Here is a 20146-nt window from a genome sequence, read left to right as displayed (position 1 = left end):
GAAGCAAACAAAACTGAAGCTCTAGTTTTTCCAATTGTTGTGTTGATATCCCAGGGAAAGCATAATTGTGTCAGATGAACTCATTGTATTGTAGGGAGCCTTCGCTTCGAAATAGAGTCTTTTTGCACAGCTCGTCTGCTGACCTCGCGATGATCCCATCCCTATGAATTATTGATGAGATCTGCTCACAGATTACCCCTATCAATATGCAAAACACATTACACTGTTAAAATGGCAATTTAATACGTTAAAATTGCTTTGTTGAAAAGGTTTAGAACCTGTGCCACTAGAGCCTGCTTGTTTATTTATTTGTTTATTTACTTATTTATTTATTTGTCAGTTTATTTATTTGCTTATTAATTTATTATATATAACTTCATTTTTCAAGATAAAAGGAAAAGTATACTTTGTATTCTGATAATACTGAATATCAAAGTTAATGCTAGGTTCTGACTATAAATAGACACCTGGGACGATGTTTTCGAAAACAATTCCAGTGCCTTAGGTTCGTATATAATGACATCTTTCTAGTAAAGTAATGAGAATGTCTTTAGTATGAACAAATCTTCTAAACTATGCCACTGACTACACAGGTGCTTGTTACCAGTATCTGTGATGCCAAAGCCAGGGGCAAGGGCTCTTCATCAATGTTTGTTTTCACTCTAATATACAGGAGAAAAACCCACGTCAAGGCTGGAAAAATCTCTGAAAACTGCACTAGAAACACTGCAACATGGGTTGCCAGTTCTGATATCTCAGTCTGTTGCATTGCAGAGATTTTGTGCGTAAGTGTAGGCCGAAGGGCTGAACCTCCTGACCATATAATTAAAGAAAGGAAACTGATGAAAAATGGAATGGAAGTCCTGGCCTTTCTTCACAGTTAGAGCTTTGATTTCCTGTTTACTCCCTTAAACTTCCTTAGTTTATTAAAGGGGAAGAAAATGGATGACCTCCCAAGACTATACTGTAATATATACCAGAGGGTGGCATTAAGTCTACAATGCAAAATACAGGCAAGTGCCGATTGTAGTAAACAAAAATGCTAAAGCTTTTTATATTATAAGCTTATATTACAATAAGTCTGAAAATTACCTTCATAAATGCACTTTAAAGGTTAAAAATGAAGGTGTAAAGGTGACACTATTTTTAAGAACTATTTTAATCACCTAAAAACACCCTTCAACGAAGGAAACTACAATAAAATCCAATGTAGGATAATAGTATGAATGCAAAACATGTGCAACCATGTACTTTTTATTGTCAGCACTTTAGTGTTAAGCATACAAAACCGGTATAGAGTGATGAAACCGATTGAGCTTGGTTGCTTGGAAGCTATTTCGGTATTTTCAGAAACGTTGTTTTATAACTTCCGACAAAAAAATAGAAAACAACTACTAAAGAGCTTTTGATATCCCGTGACTTGCCTATGAAGCTTTGCGCTATATCACGACTACTGAAGAGACACAGCAATAAGAATCAAATTTTTAAATACCAAAGCTGAAGTAGCCAGGCATGTGGAGAGAAACTTGGAACCCCCCCCCCCCCACCCCCCCTTTTCCCCTTTATCAATTAAAAGTAGTCTAATGCTTTGTATCAGGTGGCTTTTAGTGGTTCTCTCGATATTTTTTGCATCGTTTTCTACTTTTTATTACACTTATACGCCCGTTTAAGAATGTAAAAATTGCAATGAAAAATCAATTATCTCTAATTTTGCTTCGAAAACACCGTACACTTCTACATCTTAATTCACTGACGCGCTAAATAAATTCTGATAGAATTTTTTTAAATTTCAGAGGAATTTGTTTTTTTTTTTTTTTTGGTTTGCAATACTTTAAGCCTTGTATCTAAAATCTACACACATGCATCATGTAACTCGTTAAGAGAAACATCTTTAAACGTATGCCCCAAATGTACATTTTATTTAATTGTTTGTTGTTGCATTAAGAACTAAACTTATACAGGAATACAACAACTCATTTAAACATGATTATACTGAACAAAAAACGCTTTTGAACATTCGAATGTACCAGAATATTGAGTATTCTTCTGCATATATACCAGGCAAAATACAACACAATATTAATAGAAAATAGGATAGTACAGCTACGGATTAATATAAATTTTCAGGACAGGCATCCAGGGATAGGCTACATGCATGTATACACAAATACACACATCTAAAATTCTTAAGGAGTTAATGTATAATGTTTTATAACTGAGTAAACGTACAGAATTCCAAAGACTCACCAACACTGCAATCAACTGGGAAGGAAAGTCAAACGGGCTATTAGTAATGACACCACGATTGGATAGGTTCATCCCGCCTTCCTTCCTAGCCCAAGATACGGTCATCAGCAAATTTAGGTTGTGAAGAATCTGCTCTTACTTTAAAGTGAAACAATCCTTTATCATTCGATTTCCTCCTCAAAATATAACCCAATGACGAAATCGGATGGCAATCAAGGCATGTACGGAGAACAGGGCAAGTCTAGGACTGGTTCTGCAATGTCCCTGGTTGTTACTGACCCTTTGGAATCTCTTCGAAGCAGTTAAACCGTCACTTACATTCTAGAATGTGAAATATATAGTACATTGTCAACTCCCCAAAACCATAAAACTAACTTTATGGATCCCACGTGACTTTTGAGAGCCAGTGAGGGGTATCTGTCTATGGCCTGGGTAATTTTTACGATCTAACTTGAAGATAAAACCCTCATCCATTTGACATGTAAATGTCATAGCTACTTTTGGTATAGTTTGGCAAAGCAAAATTTCTAAAGACAGGCAATGGCAAACGGCTACAGTTTTCTTGGCAGAACTGCTGATCATCCCTCAAAAATAGCGTATGAAGTATCATAAGTGGTGGAGTAATTGGTAAGTTTGAAAGTTCGAAGTTTGCTTATTGTGAACGAAGCCTAATCTTGATTAGCGGGGGAGGCATTTTTTACTGCGAAAATCATTCAAACTGAAAACAAAATTCTCATAGGACGGACACTTTCAAAATCCAAGCTGTGTAAGTGAATTGCGTGAAAACATTATGTATGCTGTTACATTATTTTTCAGTTAAGTCATTAATGGCTTGCTCTGCCTTGCCATTGAAAGTGGCTTATATTGTTGTGGGAAAATCTTGTATCATAAGTGACAAGATTTTAAAGATTACAAATGAGGATGGAATGATGTTTATCGCTATGCTGAATAACCATTTTCAAAAGCTGCCTGCGAATTAGATCATGATTTTTCAAGACTCCTCAAAATCTACGGAGTTCTACATGTCAGCATTATTTAATTTGCTTTTGCTCTGACGCGCTCACACGCAGGAATAATCGTACAAATACGTACAAGCGTAGACATATGTTGATTAAAGATTCTGTTACTGCAGTCTAATGGATGATTTATGGTTTAAACCAAGTAAATAGTATAATAACATAGAGATAACTAGCAGATGGATTAGAATGAGTAAGACATTTGATCTACGTAAGAGAAACTTTATTGTCTTGTTGGTTTTTACTTCAAGTTAAGCTACAAACAAATACAAAAAGCTTATTGGCAAAATGCTTACAGGCAGTCCGACGTGACAGTTGCCATTTTCCACAGAACGTTTGTTATTCACTCTGCCCACTACAAATAATCTATTGGTCACAATAAAAATGTGTAATATTTACATCTGGTTTGGGACATAGAGGTGATCCAGCAATATACAACTGCAATTTTAACAGAATTATACACACGTATGTACGGAGACAAGAGGCTAGTCCTTACAATAATTTTCTTTTTTTCCAGAAATAAATCAACGATCTAATAACCCGATAAGAATAAAAGAAGTTAACACGAATGTAACATTAAAGAGAATATGGAACACACAATGTGGCTTCTGAAAAAGCACTGCAACTGCAACTAGTCTATACTGATTCATTTCATATTATTGTAAACTTAGAACTATACACTTGTTATAGATCGTAAATAAGTTATAACATTTAAGAGTTCACGTGAAACATGCTAACCTTCAAGAAAGCATCACCATAGCACTTAACACATAAACTATACGTGTAACAATAGCAACAGGCATTGGAGAGCATTCTTCTTTTTTAAAATAATTACCATAGCAATAAAAACAGCAACAGTTAAACACAAGTTATCATGTTTATGTTAGCAGTACCATATTGGAATTTTAAGATGTCTAAAACATCAACAACATACCGAAGGTGCTGCGCTGTACAGTACTCAGAGGAATAGTATTTTTATCTATCTATTTATTTATTTATTTCCCCATTTTCCTTCTCATTTCATTTGTATGGGTAATATTCAGGGCTGGAAGGCGCTACCTGCAGTTGCAAGACTCATACTTTTCAGTTTATTGTCTTTCTTCCATTTCATCCTCCGATTCTGGAACCATATCTTAATTTGTCGTTCCGACAGGCATAGCGCGTGGGCTATCTCTATTCTCCTTCTTCTAGTTAAATATCTATTGAAATGAAATTCTTTCTCCAGCTCTAGCGTCTGGTAGCGGGTGTACGCAGTTCGGGCCCTTTTCCCATCTGGTCCAGTCATATCTGAATAGCATGGACAAAACGTAAGAATAACCATTACTGAAAATATATCATTTTATCAGACAATAATGCTGAACATTATATAATCAACTTTTATAATAGCACACATGTACATGGCAATAACCAATATTTAAGTAGATCTGCACGTTCGTGGTGGTGTGTGAGAAAGAAATGTTATACATTGCTGAATACACTGACGATTTTTCTTCGAATCTGTTCTTGCCCTGACTTAAACATTCAATTCTAACTGTAATTCAAAGGGTCGAATATCTTTTTTAACGTGTTATTTCTTGGTCCACAATAGCTACATAACACAACTTTTCGGTTTCGTGTTTTTTCTCGTTCCTTCAAATTTATTTTTGATATTCTTCCCCAAATATAAACAACTCACCACACGCAATAAAGACAAGTTTACAGTTAAATGAAAACTTAACGGTGCTTCCTGTTTATGTCCTCGTTCTCGGTCTCCATTCTCTTTGAGTTTGCTAGCCTACATTTAAGAGATTTGTGGCGCTTTTTGGAGTTAGTGCTAAAGAAAAGCTCAACCCGACTACAAATATTACATGAACAAAAAGCATTACAACAATTGTATCGATACTAAAGGCAAGTTTGCAATGCGTCGGCATATATACCATGGTTAATATGTAGCTTCCGCATCCAAGGGAATATTTGTGGCGCTTGCCCATCGGTCGATGCTGTGGTGGAGGTTGCGGTAGATTCCTGTTGCTGTGTCCGGGTAGTGGGATTGCTGCTTCTGTGGGTACCTTCTTCGGTCTCAGAAGAAGCGCTAGTTTCGTCTAATTCTGTGAAATGTGTGCTGTTGTTGAGGTTATTGCTGGCGGTGGTGTTGCTCTGGTCGGAAGGGGGAGAGGAGCTTTTGGGTCCCAGAGTTTCGGTGTTGGCGCAAGAAAGGGAGTCGGGAGACGAAAGCGAGCAGCTAGACGGCTGTCTGAACCGAGACTCCGGGGCTGGAGACTGGAAACCCCGGGAGTTATCCCCAACAGCCCCAAAGTGGTTGTTGGTGGTTGAACGATTGACGCTTAAGTCCATCCCATTGTAGCTGTAGCCATAAGAGCCCGAATGCATCGTGCCGGAGTCCCTGTACGAACCGTTCATAGCGCTGCTGCTAGTTCCATAATTTAGTAACTGGTAGTCGGGGCCATTTGGGTAGCGCCCTGAGAACGAGTTTACAAAGTAAGAGCTCATTTAGGTTATTGTAGAGGGCTTGATTTGTAGATCTTGGTCGTTATAACGCTGTGCTTCACGATTTATGATGTATTAATGAATTATAGCAATGCACTGTACTTCGTTTTTGCTATGTATGCAGCCAAATATGGGGGTGGGGGTGCGTTTAGGAATCACGTGCTTTTGTTGACCAGTCGTAAATTCTCACTGATGACTTCAAGAGGTAATTCATGCTCTGTGGTTACAAATGATGACGAGATGAGAATCGTTAAGCTCAACGCAATGTGTGCTTCTCAATAGCAAGGTTGTGCTCCATGTTGGCAGAGAGCGTCACCTACTGGGAACATAATTTATTGCAGCGCAAAATAATCTCTTTCCAATTTTATTTCGTTTTTATCTATTATTTCTTCAACGTTGAACATATATTCTTTGTTTTATTTAATACTTCTACTAATATTAAAATGGTGATTGAGTATGTACCAAATACCTAGTTTACAGAGTCACAAACAGGGTGATTTCTATCGTTTATAAAATGAAACACAGCAATATAAAACGGCCAGACTAACATCGGCTACCGTAAAAGTTAAAGTAAGCAAGTATTTTCCAGAGTGACAAGATGTTAACCGTTGTTTTTAATATTTGAAATTGTTTTACCAGTAGTCCATTAGTACTGGTGTTATTTAAGATACTTAGGTTGGCATCGAACTGTATGGGGCTTTTGGAAAAATTGTCAGAATATGTAAAGAATTTTTTTCTAAATAACCTTTGATACAATTTTTAACGTCGTGAAGTATAAGTGGCTAGTTAATTGTTACTTGTTACATCGATTAGATATAAAGGGAATCAATGTAATCTTCAGGTTAACATTTGCCATAGTAGCAGCTTTAGTAAAAAATCTCTCTTCAGATCTTGAAACTAAATCAAACACACTTCACGAAAAAATAAAATCAAGCTTTTATGCGATTTTGTGGGTTATTTGCCCCGATTTCTTATGACTACGCCAATATGCATGTTCAGTGCGCAAAAATATCCGTCATATATAGTACAGAAACACACGCACATACACGCAATTGTTCGCGGTGGCTGCAGGTGGTGCGCGGTGTGTGGTGCAATGATAGTGATGGGAAAGGAGGATGAATCTTCTAGTTTGTGTAAAAAATAATTATAGTAATTTTCTGGTTTTGATGTAAATCATTTACATTAGTTATGAGGTGACGTTAGTAGCATCTAGTATCTATTGAGATTTTCAACATTTAGTTGTAATAACCCTTAAGAGCCTAACTCTTCAAAGAGGAATGGATAAACACACACACACACACACACACACACGCTCGCATTCTATATTCCTTTAGGTGTGAATTATTGTGACAAATTCGACTTGGATATTGTTAGGTTTTTGCATTCGGAAGTTGAGGTCTTGCTTCAAATTGAAATGATCTGGACCCTTAACATATCTGAATGATGCACTGTACGGATCGTTTCTGAAACCCATTAAAAGATGTTGAACCTAACAACGTGTCAGAGCATACCTGGATTTGAGTTAAACATTTATTTTTTTTCATTCCCCCGCTCAGTTTTTGTCTCCCAATCGTCACTGCACGTATGTTATCTGTGGTATAGATAAGGTTATGCACATGTCTGCAGTAAATAAAAACAATATGTTAGTGTTCACCTGAAGCGGAAGGTTTGATTTAATATGGCAGCACAACTGAAACCGTCAGAAAATCTTTAAACTACTTTTCACTGGAGTTTATTAGACAGGCTGTTGTCCCAAATGTATCCTTATTACACCTACAACAAGTTTTTTAGATTTTAAAATTACCAAAACATACTGACTGATTAGATACCTTAGAGCACAAATGTACAAACACATTTACATATAAAATTAATAAAACATAAATACTGTAGTCAATTTTTGTAATCTGCTTTGCACTCTGTAATAAATTCGCTTATTATTCTTTCGCAGACTTTGCACGTCGGTAATATTCAAAGAGAAATTCAAAGGAAATACACTATATCAATGTGTTAGGAGCAGTTTCCTTTTAATTACATACTGCGTAAATATCATAATGAGAATGACACGTATTTCAATTAGTTTTGACACGGTACTTAGTCATAAGAGAAGACGAGGCACAAACATATAGTTTTCCCGAAATAGTAAAAAATCACAAATGGAAATGCGATAAACGTTTGGAATGCTACACCAAGATATCTTAGCATGACTAAACTGCTGCACATTTTTAAAAAGAGGCAACTCCATTTTATTCAATTGCACACTAGTCATTTGCATTTTTTTCCTTTTCCTTGTCCATTATTCCGTCCTCTTTTCTTCTTCCTCGTCAGCTGTGTTTTGTGAAGAGTTTATCAGTTTGTTTTCTTTTTTCCACTTCATCCGGCGGTTCTGGAACCAAATCTTTATCTGGCGTTCAGTCAGGCACAGTGCGTGCGCAATCTCAATTCGACGCCGCCTGGTCAGATACCTGTTAAAATGAAACTCTTTCTCTAACTCCAGCGTCTGGTATCGGGTGTAGGTTTGACGACCTCTGCGGCCAGTGTTCCCAAAAGTCCCTATAAAAAATCAGTCAGAAAAGACATAGTTATGACAATGACAAGCATGTACATGTGTAGCAGTTATAACAACAACAGGAATGCAATTATACAATAGTCGTACAAAAATACATCTAGTGTCACAGCTGCAATGACAATGACAGCTATCACGACTGTTAATGTTACTGCAGGCAACAACAGTAAATGATGTTTTAAGTACTTTCCGCCCTTACTGTAAAAAATCAGTTTCCCTATTATGTTACTAATTATAACGAGAGCTTTATTACTGTTTCTAATAATACGCAACAAAAGCTTTTCTTTTTAAAAATACGACTGTTTTAGCTCCATAGAGAATGTGATACACGAAGTCAATTTATTGCTATATTTAGATAAATAAAACTGCCTACAGATTATTTACGGTATAAATGACAATTTGGGCGGTTTATTCGAATCGTTAAATGATAAATAGACAGTCCCACCTCAAAAACGAACATAAATGCATTTATTTAGCATATTTGCAGCTATGCATCAATACTTAATGCATTAATACTACGTGTTAAACTGAATATAAGCACGCACCGGTGCATTAATTTAATAGAATGGTATATATGATGTAAGCAAATGGTCCAATGTTACTGTATAAAGATGTAATTTGATAATATCACATCAGCACACCAAAACTTTGCAATGGTTAAGCTCCCTCTAGCTTCAGCCTGAGATAGTATTCTCTGACTGCCACAGCGATGTTGTTTTTCCACTGTAAAGTCTGCTCCGTGTACTGTACATTAGGATGGAAGCCACACTCTTCAAATTATCGAGAACAACAACACGAAAATGACAGAAGGTACTGACTCACCATTGCACGAATTCATCCTTTGCATCCACGGATAGACTGGTGCAGACGACTTCAGTTCATCGTTATCAGCGAATATATTTTTACTTTGCCCTGTAGAGTCTGATTTCCGCTGGTCTGGGCTTAGAACAAGCGAATGTTCTTCTAGGCTGGCGAACGCGCAGGCGGGGTCCTTTTCTCTGTAAAAACTGGCTGCTGCATAATCGCACGCACTACCAGCGGTATTTGTCCGGCCATAGCCACTGTTAGTTTGGTGATAATAAGATGGGTAAGACTTGTCCTGGACACTGGTAGCTCCATATGCAGCTCCGGGATAGTGTCTTAAAGGATCCGTGTATCCAGAGGAGTATAACGGTATCTGTCCCAAGAAAGACTCTTGTCCTCCGGGCAGAGTAACAGGGAAAGTTGAATTTACAAAATAGGAACTCATTGGGAGGGTACCGTTCTTTTCCTGGGTTTATGATTTGTTGTGTTATATATTCCAAGTGGTTTAGCTATTAGTAGTTTATCGGAGATTGGGTTTTAGCTGAAAGGGGGTGGCGAGGTGCCAGTGTGGGACAGAGGGGAACTATACCATCTGATCAGTAGTTGACCAATCACGAGCTTCTGTGATAGCAAAATAGCACCCATGAGGGGGTTCTGATTGCATGCGCCGGGGACCCCAGCGCAAACCAGAAAGCTTAGATGTCTCCTTTCTCCTTCCAATGAAATCACGCAATCTGAATCATTCAAGGACTGAAAACTCAAAACTAAACACACGTACATACACACACATTCATATTACCACGCGGACACGCACGCACACACACATTCTTACATGGTGCGTTAAAACTTACAGTTCAGCCCATTGTGGCCAAATCCTCGTCTTCAAAACCAGATTTATTCAGATTTACCTGTGCATGTTGTTTTTTATCCAAATTTTACTATATATATAATGTATTTAATAATATTTGAATATATATGCATATCATATCATTCCGCCTGGGTGCAATACGCAAATATTATAGTTAATAGGTTTCGGTTTTACTTTTTGCACGAATTCTTAACGTTTTAGTTATAGATAATGAAATCCTATTAATTATTTTTTTGCGAATTATAAAAACAATACACATATGCATAAATGATAACTTCAAGACTAAACCTACAACTAATTTTCAGTGCAGAGATCTCTTTGGAAATCGTCTCATTCGTCTTCCGTATACTAAACAGTGCAAGGACAATATCATCCGTTCAATGTACTAAAGTAATTTATCGATTTACTCAATTCGACTTCTCTGTAGCATGTGGTAGACAATAATAAAGCATTTTACTGTTTGCGTGCTATTTTGGTGTAGAAAAGACATCTATTTTGCCTCACATAAAAAAATCAGGGAAAAATAACGCGAAAAAAGTTAAAGCTAACAATAATACAAACCTCTTCCGTTTAGAGTAAAAATTTAAAAGTGACAAAATATTAGATATCTTTATCAACTTAATATTTGCATCATTAAAAATACTATTAACAAAAAATTATAAACAAAACTTTTATTTTTCGAACGTTATAATATTTCATTAATTATAAAGTGGCCTGGTGCAGAAAATGTGGATGTTTTATATGCACTTCCCATCTGCATTTACACAATTAAATGCACATAAAATTTGATTTTCAAAGTGTTCTATTAAAAGTAATATCCAAGTGTTCACGTGGAATACGCACGGTAAAGTTCTAAACAGCTATGCTGAAGGAAACTACTTCCCAGCTGTCATTTTAATAACGTACATTTTCTTCGCTTTGCAGAACTTTAATTTGTGGAGCGTTTGGATTCAAAGATAGAAACGTTTCTGTGGAGGCGGAAATAAGTGGAAAATGGAAGGACGAGGATGGAAAAGAGACGGAAACTCCTGCCAGCATGTATATCTATGAGGACAATTGAAGTTCAACTTGCAAAATAAAAGGAACCGATTCTGTCTTGACAAAGTTATAATGAAAAGCTCCCAATTTGAGTGTCGGACAACGTGTAAGTATAAGATATTACATAATTGCCTACTTATATGGTGTTCGGAAATATATTTGTTTACTTTTTAGTCATTTGATCATAATTCTGTTCACGTGACCGTTGAGGTATATACTGTATTATATAATGTGAATGTTGTGCTATGGCGTTATATTATAGAGTGTAGAGTACAAATATGGTTTTACCATGAAGTGCGTGGTGTGAGGTACTTAAACATTGATACACTTATCTGAAATCCGCCTCTTCTTTGTATTATATATGCATTTGCATTTTCAATATAAAATGTGCAATGTGTTTTTGTTATATGCTTATTAAAAAGATTAACTATAAGTGTGTTTTCATTATTTTATTTATTTCATTTTTTTAAATTAACTTAGCTCATCAGGAAAGGACATAGAATAGCTGACCTTATAATGGAATATTGTGATTGAACTGGCCATATAGAACCCGAGTTTCCTATATCCACCAATGATTCGATCGTATTCAATCAATAGGACATTATTCCCACCTGACAGTCAAAAACTAACAAACGATAAAATCACATGTAGATGTTTTTTTGTGCTCGCTAAAGAACGTGGGTTTTTAAAAGGGAATATATTCAAATGTTTTGCTTTTTAAAACTGCAAGTAAATGCACATGCCGCAAAAATAAATAAATAAATAAATAGCTATAAACTTCCCGCAGGAAACTGTGTCGTATGTGCTTATCGCAAAACAATACATACATTGTTTTGAATCGCTCAGACGAAAGAGAAATGAAAAAGTAAAAAATGAGTTTAACAGAGTACTGCAGGCTTATGTAATGCCACACATACAGGGCAAACTGTTTGGAAGTTAAATTTTTGTTGATTTTACACCAGATTTCTACTGGATGAGTGAATTAAAATCACCAGACAAAGCACAGGTCTAAATCACAAATGAACATGTTTGTATTTCAGAACTCTTGTTTTAAATAGCTGTATATAGCTGTACTATAAGAATACATCAAGTCATGTAATACAGACCGCAGATTACATTCTCCTTTTTGCAGTCTATTTGTGTTTCCTTGACAGACTTTGCGTTCTAAGTTTGCTACATCGTTAAGTTATATAATTGCTGTTTCATTCGCACAGACAAATCTATGAATATTTTATTGCCCACTATTCAGTTTAATCTGCTTCACTTCCATTTTAACGAGCAAATTTAGTTGTTATCTGGAATCAACTAATGCAAGCAACAGTAGGTCTTATAATAATAATAATAATTATTATTATTATTATCAAATAATTATTTAATATATATATATTATTATTATTATTATTATTATTGTTATTATTATTATTAGTAGTAGTAGTAGTAATAGTAGTAGTATTTTTAATAATAAAACAATCATAATAATAATAACAAGAATAATAACCATTCTGTTGCTCTTTGCTTGCACTTTTTTAAAAATCGTTTAATAATTGTAATATTTTCACCAGATCTTTTGCTTTAAGGGAACAAATGACTAAAATGAAAAATCTAGTCTGACAGTCAGTAGTGAAAGTTTAGCAGAGGCCACGGGTCGCAGTTTTGCAACACATGATAAAAGTAACCTTTAAACCCAGGACGTCCACGGGCGAAGTCAAAAGCTATGGAAGGGCGAAAGAAACGGAAGGACACATTTCTCACTTCCAGTGGTTTTAAGCCTGGGACAGGGGACGATGGATGTGTGCAACTTAAGCATGTCAAATACTACTAAGAGCTTGGTTTAGAGAAGTACGCAACAGCGAAAATCTACGCTCAACGCCATCTTTCCTATTGTTCTATACCCTTCTCCCCCCACCAGCATTCAGCCAATCCCGACTTCTTTTTTATTGCCCTTAGTTTCGTTGCGAAAAACGAGGCAACACTTTTCATACACAAGATCACTTCCTATGGTTCCCATTTGCCACAGCATCTGAAGATTTTTTTTGGAATCATTTTGCCAAATGAACACTAGATGGCCTCAAAGAGCAGAGAATCGCTGAAGGTTGACGCAGAACGACTGCAGATTTGGAATGGATTAAATTGAGAAACCCTAGACAGTCTCATTTCACCACGACCCCCAAGAATCATATATATATATATAAACATTAAAGTTTTATTATTATTATTATTGGTTTTGTTCTTGTTAGTGGAAGAAGAAATCTATACGTAGACCTTATAACCAAAGTAAATAGTCATATATAATACATAATTATATAATTATATAAACACACAATTATCACTTATATATAATATATAATAAAACCATCTTTTTCAGAATTATGATATTTTTATTAATGTGAGGTCGTCCAAATACACGAATAACATGAAACACGTTTCAATTTGTCTTATTTGGGTGACCAGGCACTACTGAAAAATAGTAAATATATGCCATACACGCAATTGCCGAAATTATGGCCGCTAGGAATATCGTCATATCTGGCAAAAACCGCAGTGGTAGAATTCAAATGTAGGCCAAATGTCGTAGCACACGTAATGGTAAAACACGTAACAGCAATATAAACAATAGTTTTTTTCGTAAGGCATATAGCACTTATCAAAGCAAGTTCAACACTATTTAAGGTATGTAACAAATGGTATTGCCGATTCTCATTCATATTATTTTATTGGGAAGCAATTCATCACATGTAAAATGAAACGATACGTTTTCTGGCTTGGTTTTTCATAACAATATGTTTTAATAATTGTTGAATGAAATGGTTATGATAGCTGTGGTTTGCTTTATTGATTTTTCGTACTGCGCAAAGCCGAGCACGGACAGGACAGAATGTCGCATAGCAGTTTGCCTCCAGGTGAGACATTCCAAGAAAGAACCGAACCAAGACGTTTCAGCAAAATTCAGGACACACAACTATTAAACCCAGTCTGTGCTACACCCGGAAATTACTAGCATTCTGAAGCGAAGTAGCAGACAGAATGCATAAACCAATTCTAAGTAGGCACTGATTACACTGAAAGTTGTTCTAAGCACACAAATAGATGCAAGTTGTGGATGCGGAACAACTTGTGTGATATGTCACAATTCATCTGAACGCCAGAAGTTCACATATCCGGTAGAATATATGTAGTACACATAATCCCGCATTTCTAAAGAAATACTTTGTTAACGCATATGTGTTTAGGATTCAAAGGCTATGTTTAGGATTCAAAGCATGAAAAACGAATGGTGAAGGAGACCAAATCCTACCTTTGTTTATAATCCTTCATTACGCCTCTTGATGGCCCAGAGGAAATCGTTAGCTTCTTGCTTTTAGTCTGACCTTATAGTTGCTCCAATCTGTTCCGCCATTAGCGCAAGTCTCAGTCTCCTCCATTCCTATCATTTATACTAGCAAAGTGAGAAAGATCCCTATATGAAAAATGAGATGATCTCCATCGAGCCCAGATTTCTTATTCACCCTTCATTGTAGCGGAAATCCCAATCAGACCAGGGCGCATTAGCATAGCAGCACGGAGTAGGCTGTTCGCGTACTCTGTTCATCGACATCATGAACTATGACACTAAGCAAATTGATATTTTTCATTTATAAAAAAATGAAGAAGAGCCAAGAACCTTTAAGGAGGGCAGTGTTGCTACTGAAGGCGCGGTGACCAAAAGAATGCTCCAATATAACCACTTGGGAAATCATAAAAAGTTCATGTTCACGGTTAACTATCCACATGACCGTCCTCGGCCAATCCTAGAACTCAGCCACTCATAAAGTTCTATCACAAAGTTGTAAATTTTCATAAAACAACAAGGAATTTATTGCATTTCTTCGCGAGTGGTTTAGAAGCAGTCATCTTACCGTCGCCATCTTTTTTTCTACAAACCCTAAAGAGCTGTCCGTGTGCGTTTTCATGCTAAAACCTATGTTTATGATTAAAATGTTTAGGCTCACACACAAAATCTTCAACTTTTTAAAATTAATAAACTCCAGCGAAATTGCTTTGCCGGAGATGTACTGAGAATATTTAGATTGTTTAAATACATAATATGTAGGATAGTCAGAAAATAATTTTCGATAGACCGAAAAGAATGCAAATGAAAACATTATTAGTTGACTCACCTGATTAAGACATGAAAACACTTGATTTGAAAACAAAGCACAACAGACCGAACATGCTAAGAAGGTTAGCTCAGATCTAAGCGAAATAAAAGAAAACGTGTTTTCAATAACCGGTTAAGTAACTTTTAAATCTACAACCACACACACGTGTGTATTCAGACTGCACATAACGATGCGACGACTAATGCGGCATTATATGTAAGCTGAATAAATTCAGGTTGTTGTTCCTTTAGCCATGCTTACATATTAGAATTAGTAGCGTAATACCCCGTTCCCGCTTTTGTAGACAGTTTTAGGTGTACGGCTCAAAGAAATATTTTGAGGTAGGCCAATCTGACACATATACTCATCCTGGGTCCAATAATAATGTACTTGCCTTCATATTTTCTGTATCCACATTTGATAAATAAATTGCATATTTATTGCGATAAATTTAACCAAGAGTCTAGTGAAACAGTGAAAACTTCAAACGACCCATTTCATAACAATAGCTGTAAAATTAATAGTAGAAACAATAACTGATGGCAATGTAGGGAAACTTTACAAAGGACGTAATTAAATAATGGTGTTTATATTGCTTCTAAAATAATAGCTTTAAGTACTTTAATCTTACGGAGGTTTTCATTTTACGAAAAAGGAAACGTCAAAAGTAGTATCATATTTTACACCAGCCTCAATACAACCATAAAACGAATCAACGACACCACCACAATAAAACTATGTTGACTTGATGGAGTTGTACTACGACAGTTGTGAATTGATAATATAAACTATTATTATTATTATTATTATTATTATTATTATTATTATTAAGAAGAAGAAGACGAAGAAGAAGAAAAGAATAAGGTAGATTGTAGATTATAATAATTAAAATAGCATTCAAATGCATATAAATAAAATTCCTTTTATTTATTGTCACTAAAGATTACACATGCAAAAATTCAACATTTCACAGTGTTATCCTTCAGACAAAAATATTAATACCTACTGCTTGTGGTCCGCTGTTTGGGAAAGGTAATCTACAAAACAGGAATAACCATACGCATCAAGTTAAAATGCAGCGATGTAAATGTTTATTGTATGTACAATATAGATATTCTACGATATACGTTATCCCTTTTTGGATGCTTTATGATTTCTTTTCAAACGTAACTTACAACACAAATACGCGCAAACTGTATCGTACTGGATTCTGCTAACTAGGACACAAGCATCTTAAAACGTAAAACCTAAGATTGAAATACTTAAAATATAAACAAAAATAAATGAATGTGATTTCATAAGTAGACATATAAATTCCTACTATTTCAAAATACAAATAGGTAGTGCGGTTCTTTACTTTCATTGTCCTAAAATGGGAAAATTAAAGCCAATATCGGATTGAATGTCATTCTAGTATACTATTACTCGACTGACTTGTATAAACTCTTCGCTACTCTTCTTCTGGTTCCTCCTCCTCCTCGCAGCCCGGCCTGTCCTCGGTGCAGGAACTTAAATCAGTAACCTTATTCTCTTTCTTCCATTTCATACGTCGGTTCTGGAACCAAATTTTGATCTGGCGCTCAGAGAGACAGAGAGCGTGGGCTATTTCACTGCGTCTTCGCCTTGTCAGGTAGCGGTTGAAGTGGAATTCCTTTTCAAGCTCCAGTGTCTGGTATCGTGTGTAGGTCTGCCGGCCTCGCTTTCTGTCCACACCTTAGAATAGCGACAGTATATTAAGACATGCATTGAATTGAACCGTATGCATTGAATTGAACATTAATACAAAAGATAATACTTTGTACATTGAACAGACATTCTGGAGGTTTGCGTCATCTTATTATATATATATATATATATATATATATATATATGAAATATGGATATACCATATCGATTACGAAAATATTAATATCAATATACATAATTTGAACAAAATGAATACTAGTATACTACTACAATCAATACTTCTAAATAACTTGCTGTTGGGGCAATTATGTTTTTTTTTGTTGCTAACAATCGTTGATATTAATTTAACTAGTAATATGTCGCAACATTAGCTAACTTTTACTAATACATCTCACAAATACTTCTTAGATTTTTGGATTATTACCAAAGGCAGAAACACTGAAGCTTAGTTTGTAGTATTAATGGTACTGCACACATAAACACAAGCTCGGGCACACACACACACTCGGGCACACACACACACGAATCAAACCTAAGTTTGGGAATCCTAACAAATCACCAGGCTCCTATTTAAATTTGTCATCTGTATTTAATAGTTAATAGTATTTAATAGTTCCAAATAATATATATTCTTAGTTTTCATTAAAAAAAAAAGTTACGCCGTTTTTTCCCCAATCGCACGTAAAATGTAGGCCTACAGCCTATTTCAAAACACACCAATAGTCATTGTTTGATGAAGATGGAAACTTTTTTATTTACGAAAGTTAAAGTTTAAAAGTATGTCCAAGGAAATGGCTTATATAAGTTATACAGTTAACAGAATGACGTAATTGTATTCATACAGTAGAAAGCATGTCAATACTTTATGATAATTGTTTTTACTTGATTTAATTTGAAGTGGCCAAAAATAATATTAAATCAACTTCATATGCATTTGAGCACGTTTAGCAAACACGGGTTATAACCATATGTTTATGCTGGGAATGTACTTCTTACAGCTCCCGTAGTATAACATTACGAAAATCCGCACCGCAACACTTACTACAGATCTAAAATTTGTTGTGAAAAAAATAATTCTGCCTTGAAAATCTGAAGGTACTACAGGTTTACTGTTAAAAAGTTATTACTTTGATTTCCTACGAACTTTTAAGTTACTAATTTTTTACTTAGCCCTAAACGTATCTGAATGAAATCGTCTCTATAACAAACTTTTGGAAATTACTCTCTCGACTAAAACGTGTAGCATATTTAATATATTTTCCAGCATGTCTATTCTCCCTGGTTACATGCAAGCTCAGTGTTTAAAATAAACCACGTCGACTTGATGGAGTTGTACTACGATAGTTATGTGAGCAAAAGCAGTCGGGTTTATAGCAAAGACCTATACCTATACCGCCACATTAAAATTTTGCTGGATATTTCGGGAGCTCATCCTGTTTTGTCGTTGACTATAACAAATGTGCGTACTATACCTTTTGAGTGTCAATATTGCATGGTGATGCATCTGGTACACGATGTAAAATCAGGATTAAAAAAATGCAACTGCTAGACTGGAGGATATAGAATGATAGTCCGTAACAGACGCCCGCGTTAAGTACGAATGTAAAATCATGTGCGTTTCCTGTTAAAAACATGGGCTATGCTTCCTAAAATAATGACTGACTCCCACTTTCTTCTTTAAGTGGAATTAAAATCAGTGAACATGAGACAAACAAAATGTAAAACTGCACATTTGTTCAAACTTTTAAAGATAAATATTTACAGATATTATTGAAATATGATTATGTACTGCTATTAATGTCAGCTCTGTGAACTTATAAAAAAGTCATTTAAAGTGATGCATCTATATACGTAGAGCAATATTTGTTGAAAGCTGTTTCGACAGTGAAGACGGTGAATACAGGATATAAAGCAGGATGCGAACACCCTCGCGCACGTTAATGCACGTAACACATCAAACCCCATCAATCTTGTGTTTGAAAACAACGCTGACGAGCAATGTACCTAAAATATGGCAAAGTTTCTGTAAAATGTACGGATGCATAGCTACAATCAGCAGGCGGTATCGACGCGTCGAAAGCCGTGTTTCTAGCTAAATATGTACACATCCGTGCAGTCTCACAGGCCGCCATAACACGCCCATGCGCGGTGTTGCATAAATACAGTCTGTCAGTTGTTTTAAAACAAAAATCATGCCGAGCAATTAACACATTTAGGACAAATGCCTATGCTTTTTACAAACGCATTTGGAAGTCAACTATAAACGATCACATGAAATCTGTTTTGGAAGGTTACTCACACAAAATACCAGATGCCAGTGCTCCAGATCTTTTCTTGTTTTGACGAGACCGATGGACACCAAATCCAAGGCTGAAGCAGGCCGACTATTAGTTATACAATACCAACTAATGAATATTTAAGTGACAAATATTACGGCATTCTGGGGTCGTATAGTCATAAAAGTTTTGCTTAGATAACTGGCGTCTGGATTATGGCTCTCACACTGGAAAACGATCTGCTCTCAGAGATGTTTTACCTAACGTGATGCCCTCACTTTTCTTTCACACCTATCTAATTTAACGTACCTGAGATTCTCATCCAAGGATAGATCCGAAAGGTGCTTTCACTTTGTTGATCACTGTCCCGCTCCTCCGTTTTACCACTGTCGGACTGCTTCGATACATCTCCAGAACGCATGGACACATTTTGTTCATAGGTGGGACTGTGAATGTTGAAGGAGCTGGCGTTAATATCATACCTGCCGGAATACATGATCTGGTTCTGAGGATGAATGCTCCCGCTGTTCCTGTAGAGACCCGACAGTGAGGGGGGAAAGGCAGCGGAACGAGATCCCGAGACATAGCTGCTGGCTCGCTGAGAGCTGGAAGCAAATGCGCAAGAACTTTGCTCGGGAATAATCCCGGGTGGAAAAGCCGAACTTGCAGCCTGATATTTGGAAAACAGAGTATTCGCATAATACAGTGAACTCATATTTTGACCAGGTGATTTGTAGGCCGGGAGGTTTTACTGTCGGTTTTACGAGGTACTGTGATATATTACAGAATAGCAATCCAGATTTACACCAAAAAAGCACCTCTTTTTCCTCAGGGGCCACGTGATAACAGGCACGTGATTTAGTATCATCCAATGGTAAATGGACTTCACACTGTACAACTAACATGGAAATATGCAGTAGTCTTGATTTAAAAAAAATGTTATTGGTAAGTTTACCTTCAATGATTATACAAAAATCAGAATTGAACATTGAGATAAATTGATGAGGTGTTAACAGTCCTGC

The 20146-nt window shown here is 36.0% G+C and overlaps 4 protein-coding genes and 1 long non-coding RNA gene across 16 annotated transcripts in view; 1 reads left to right on the top strand and 4 right to left on the bottom strand.

The window, feature by feature from the left end:
- Positions 1 to 15196, bottom strand: part of hoxb3a (homeobox B3a) — an 87515-nt gene extending 72319 nt beyond the window's left edge. For 4 of the 12 annotated variants that reach the window (XM_023814327.2, XM_023814329.2, XM_023814333.2 and 1 more), the window contains exon 1: positions 14319 to 15003. The gene's annotated coding sequence lies outside the window, so the exon portion shown is untranslated. Of the gene's footprint in view, positions 1 to 2247; positions 2329 to 2386; positions 2521 to 14318; positions 15010 to 15180 lie in introns of those variants that run through there. The other 8 variants (XR_011991791.1, XM_072712459.1, XM_023814344.2 and 5 more) reach the window with 5 other exon arrangements.
- LOC111845158 (uncharacterized) lies at positions 2756 to 11455 on the top strand. Its single transcript, XR_002838560.2, has 2 exons — positions 2756 to 2874; positions 10910 to 11455. It is a non-coding gene; the product is annotated as an uncharacterized lncRNA (long non-coding RNA).
- hoxb5a (homeobox B5a) lies at positions 3490 to 6006 on the bottom strand. The gene is made up of 2 exons (XM_023814348.2): positions 5180 to 6006; positions 3490 to 4550 (listed from the first exon to the last, which is right to left on the bottom strand). The coding sequence occupies exons 1-2, from the start codon at positions 5751 to 5753 to the stop codon at positions 4303 to 4305; spliced, it is 822 nt and encodes a 273-aa protein (XP_023670116.1). The 5' UTR covers positions 5754 to 6006; the 3' UTR covers positions 3490 to 4302.
- On the bottom strand, positions 7753 to 10011 carry hoxb6a (homeobox B6a). Its single transcript, XM_023814350.2, has 2 exons — positions 9136 to 10011; positions 7753 to 8300 (listed from the first exon to the last, which is right to left on the bottom strand). Exons 1-2 carry the CDS (start codon positions 9560 to 9562, stop codon positions 8044 to 8046), a joined length of 684 nt encoding a protein of 227 aa, XP_023670118.1. The 5' UTR covers positions 9563 to 10011; the 3' UTR covers positions 7753 to 8043.
- An 874-nt stretch (positions 15197 to 16070) lies between the features above and the next one.
- Positions 16071 to 19964, bottom strand: hoxb7a (homeobox B7a). The gene is made up of 2 exons (XM_023814280.2): positions 19434 to 19964; positions 16071 to 16875 (listed from the first exon to the last, which is right to left on the bottom strand). Exons 1-2 carry the CDS (start codon positions 19837 to 19839, stop codon positions 16613 to 16615), a joined length of 669 nt encoding a protein of 222 aa, XP_023670048.1. The 5' UTR covers positions 19840 to 19964; the 3' UTR covers positions 16071 to 16612.
- Positions 19965 to 20146: the final 182 nt, after the last annotated feature.

The sequence above is a fragment of the Paramormyrops kingsleyae genome, chromosome 5 (genome assembly GCF_048594095.1).
Source record: "Paramormyrops kingsleyae isolate MSU_618 chromosome 5, PKINGS_0.4, whole genome shotgun sequence".
NCBI lineage: Eukaryota > Metazoa > Chordata > Actinopteri > Osteoglossiformes > Mormyridae > Paramormyrops > Paramormyrops kingsleyae.
The sequence above is the reverse complement of the archived record's forward strand: the minus strand, read 5'-3'. Positions and strand labels throughout refer to the sequence as shown.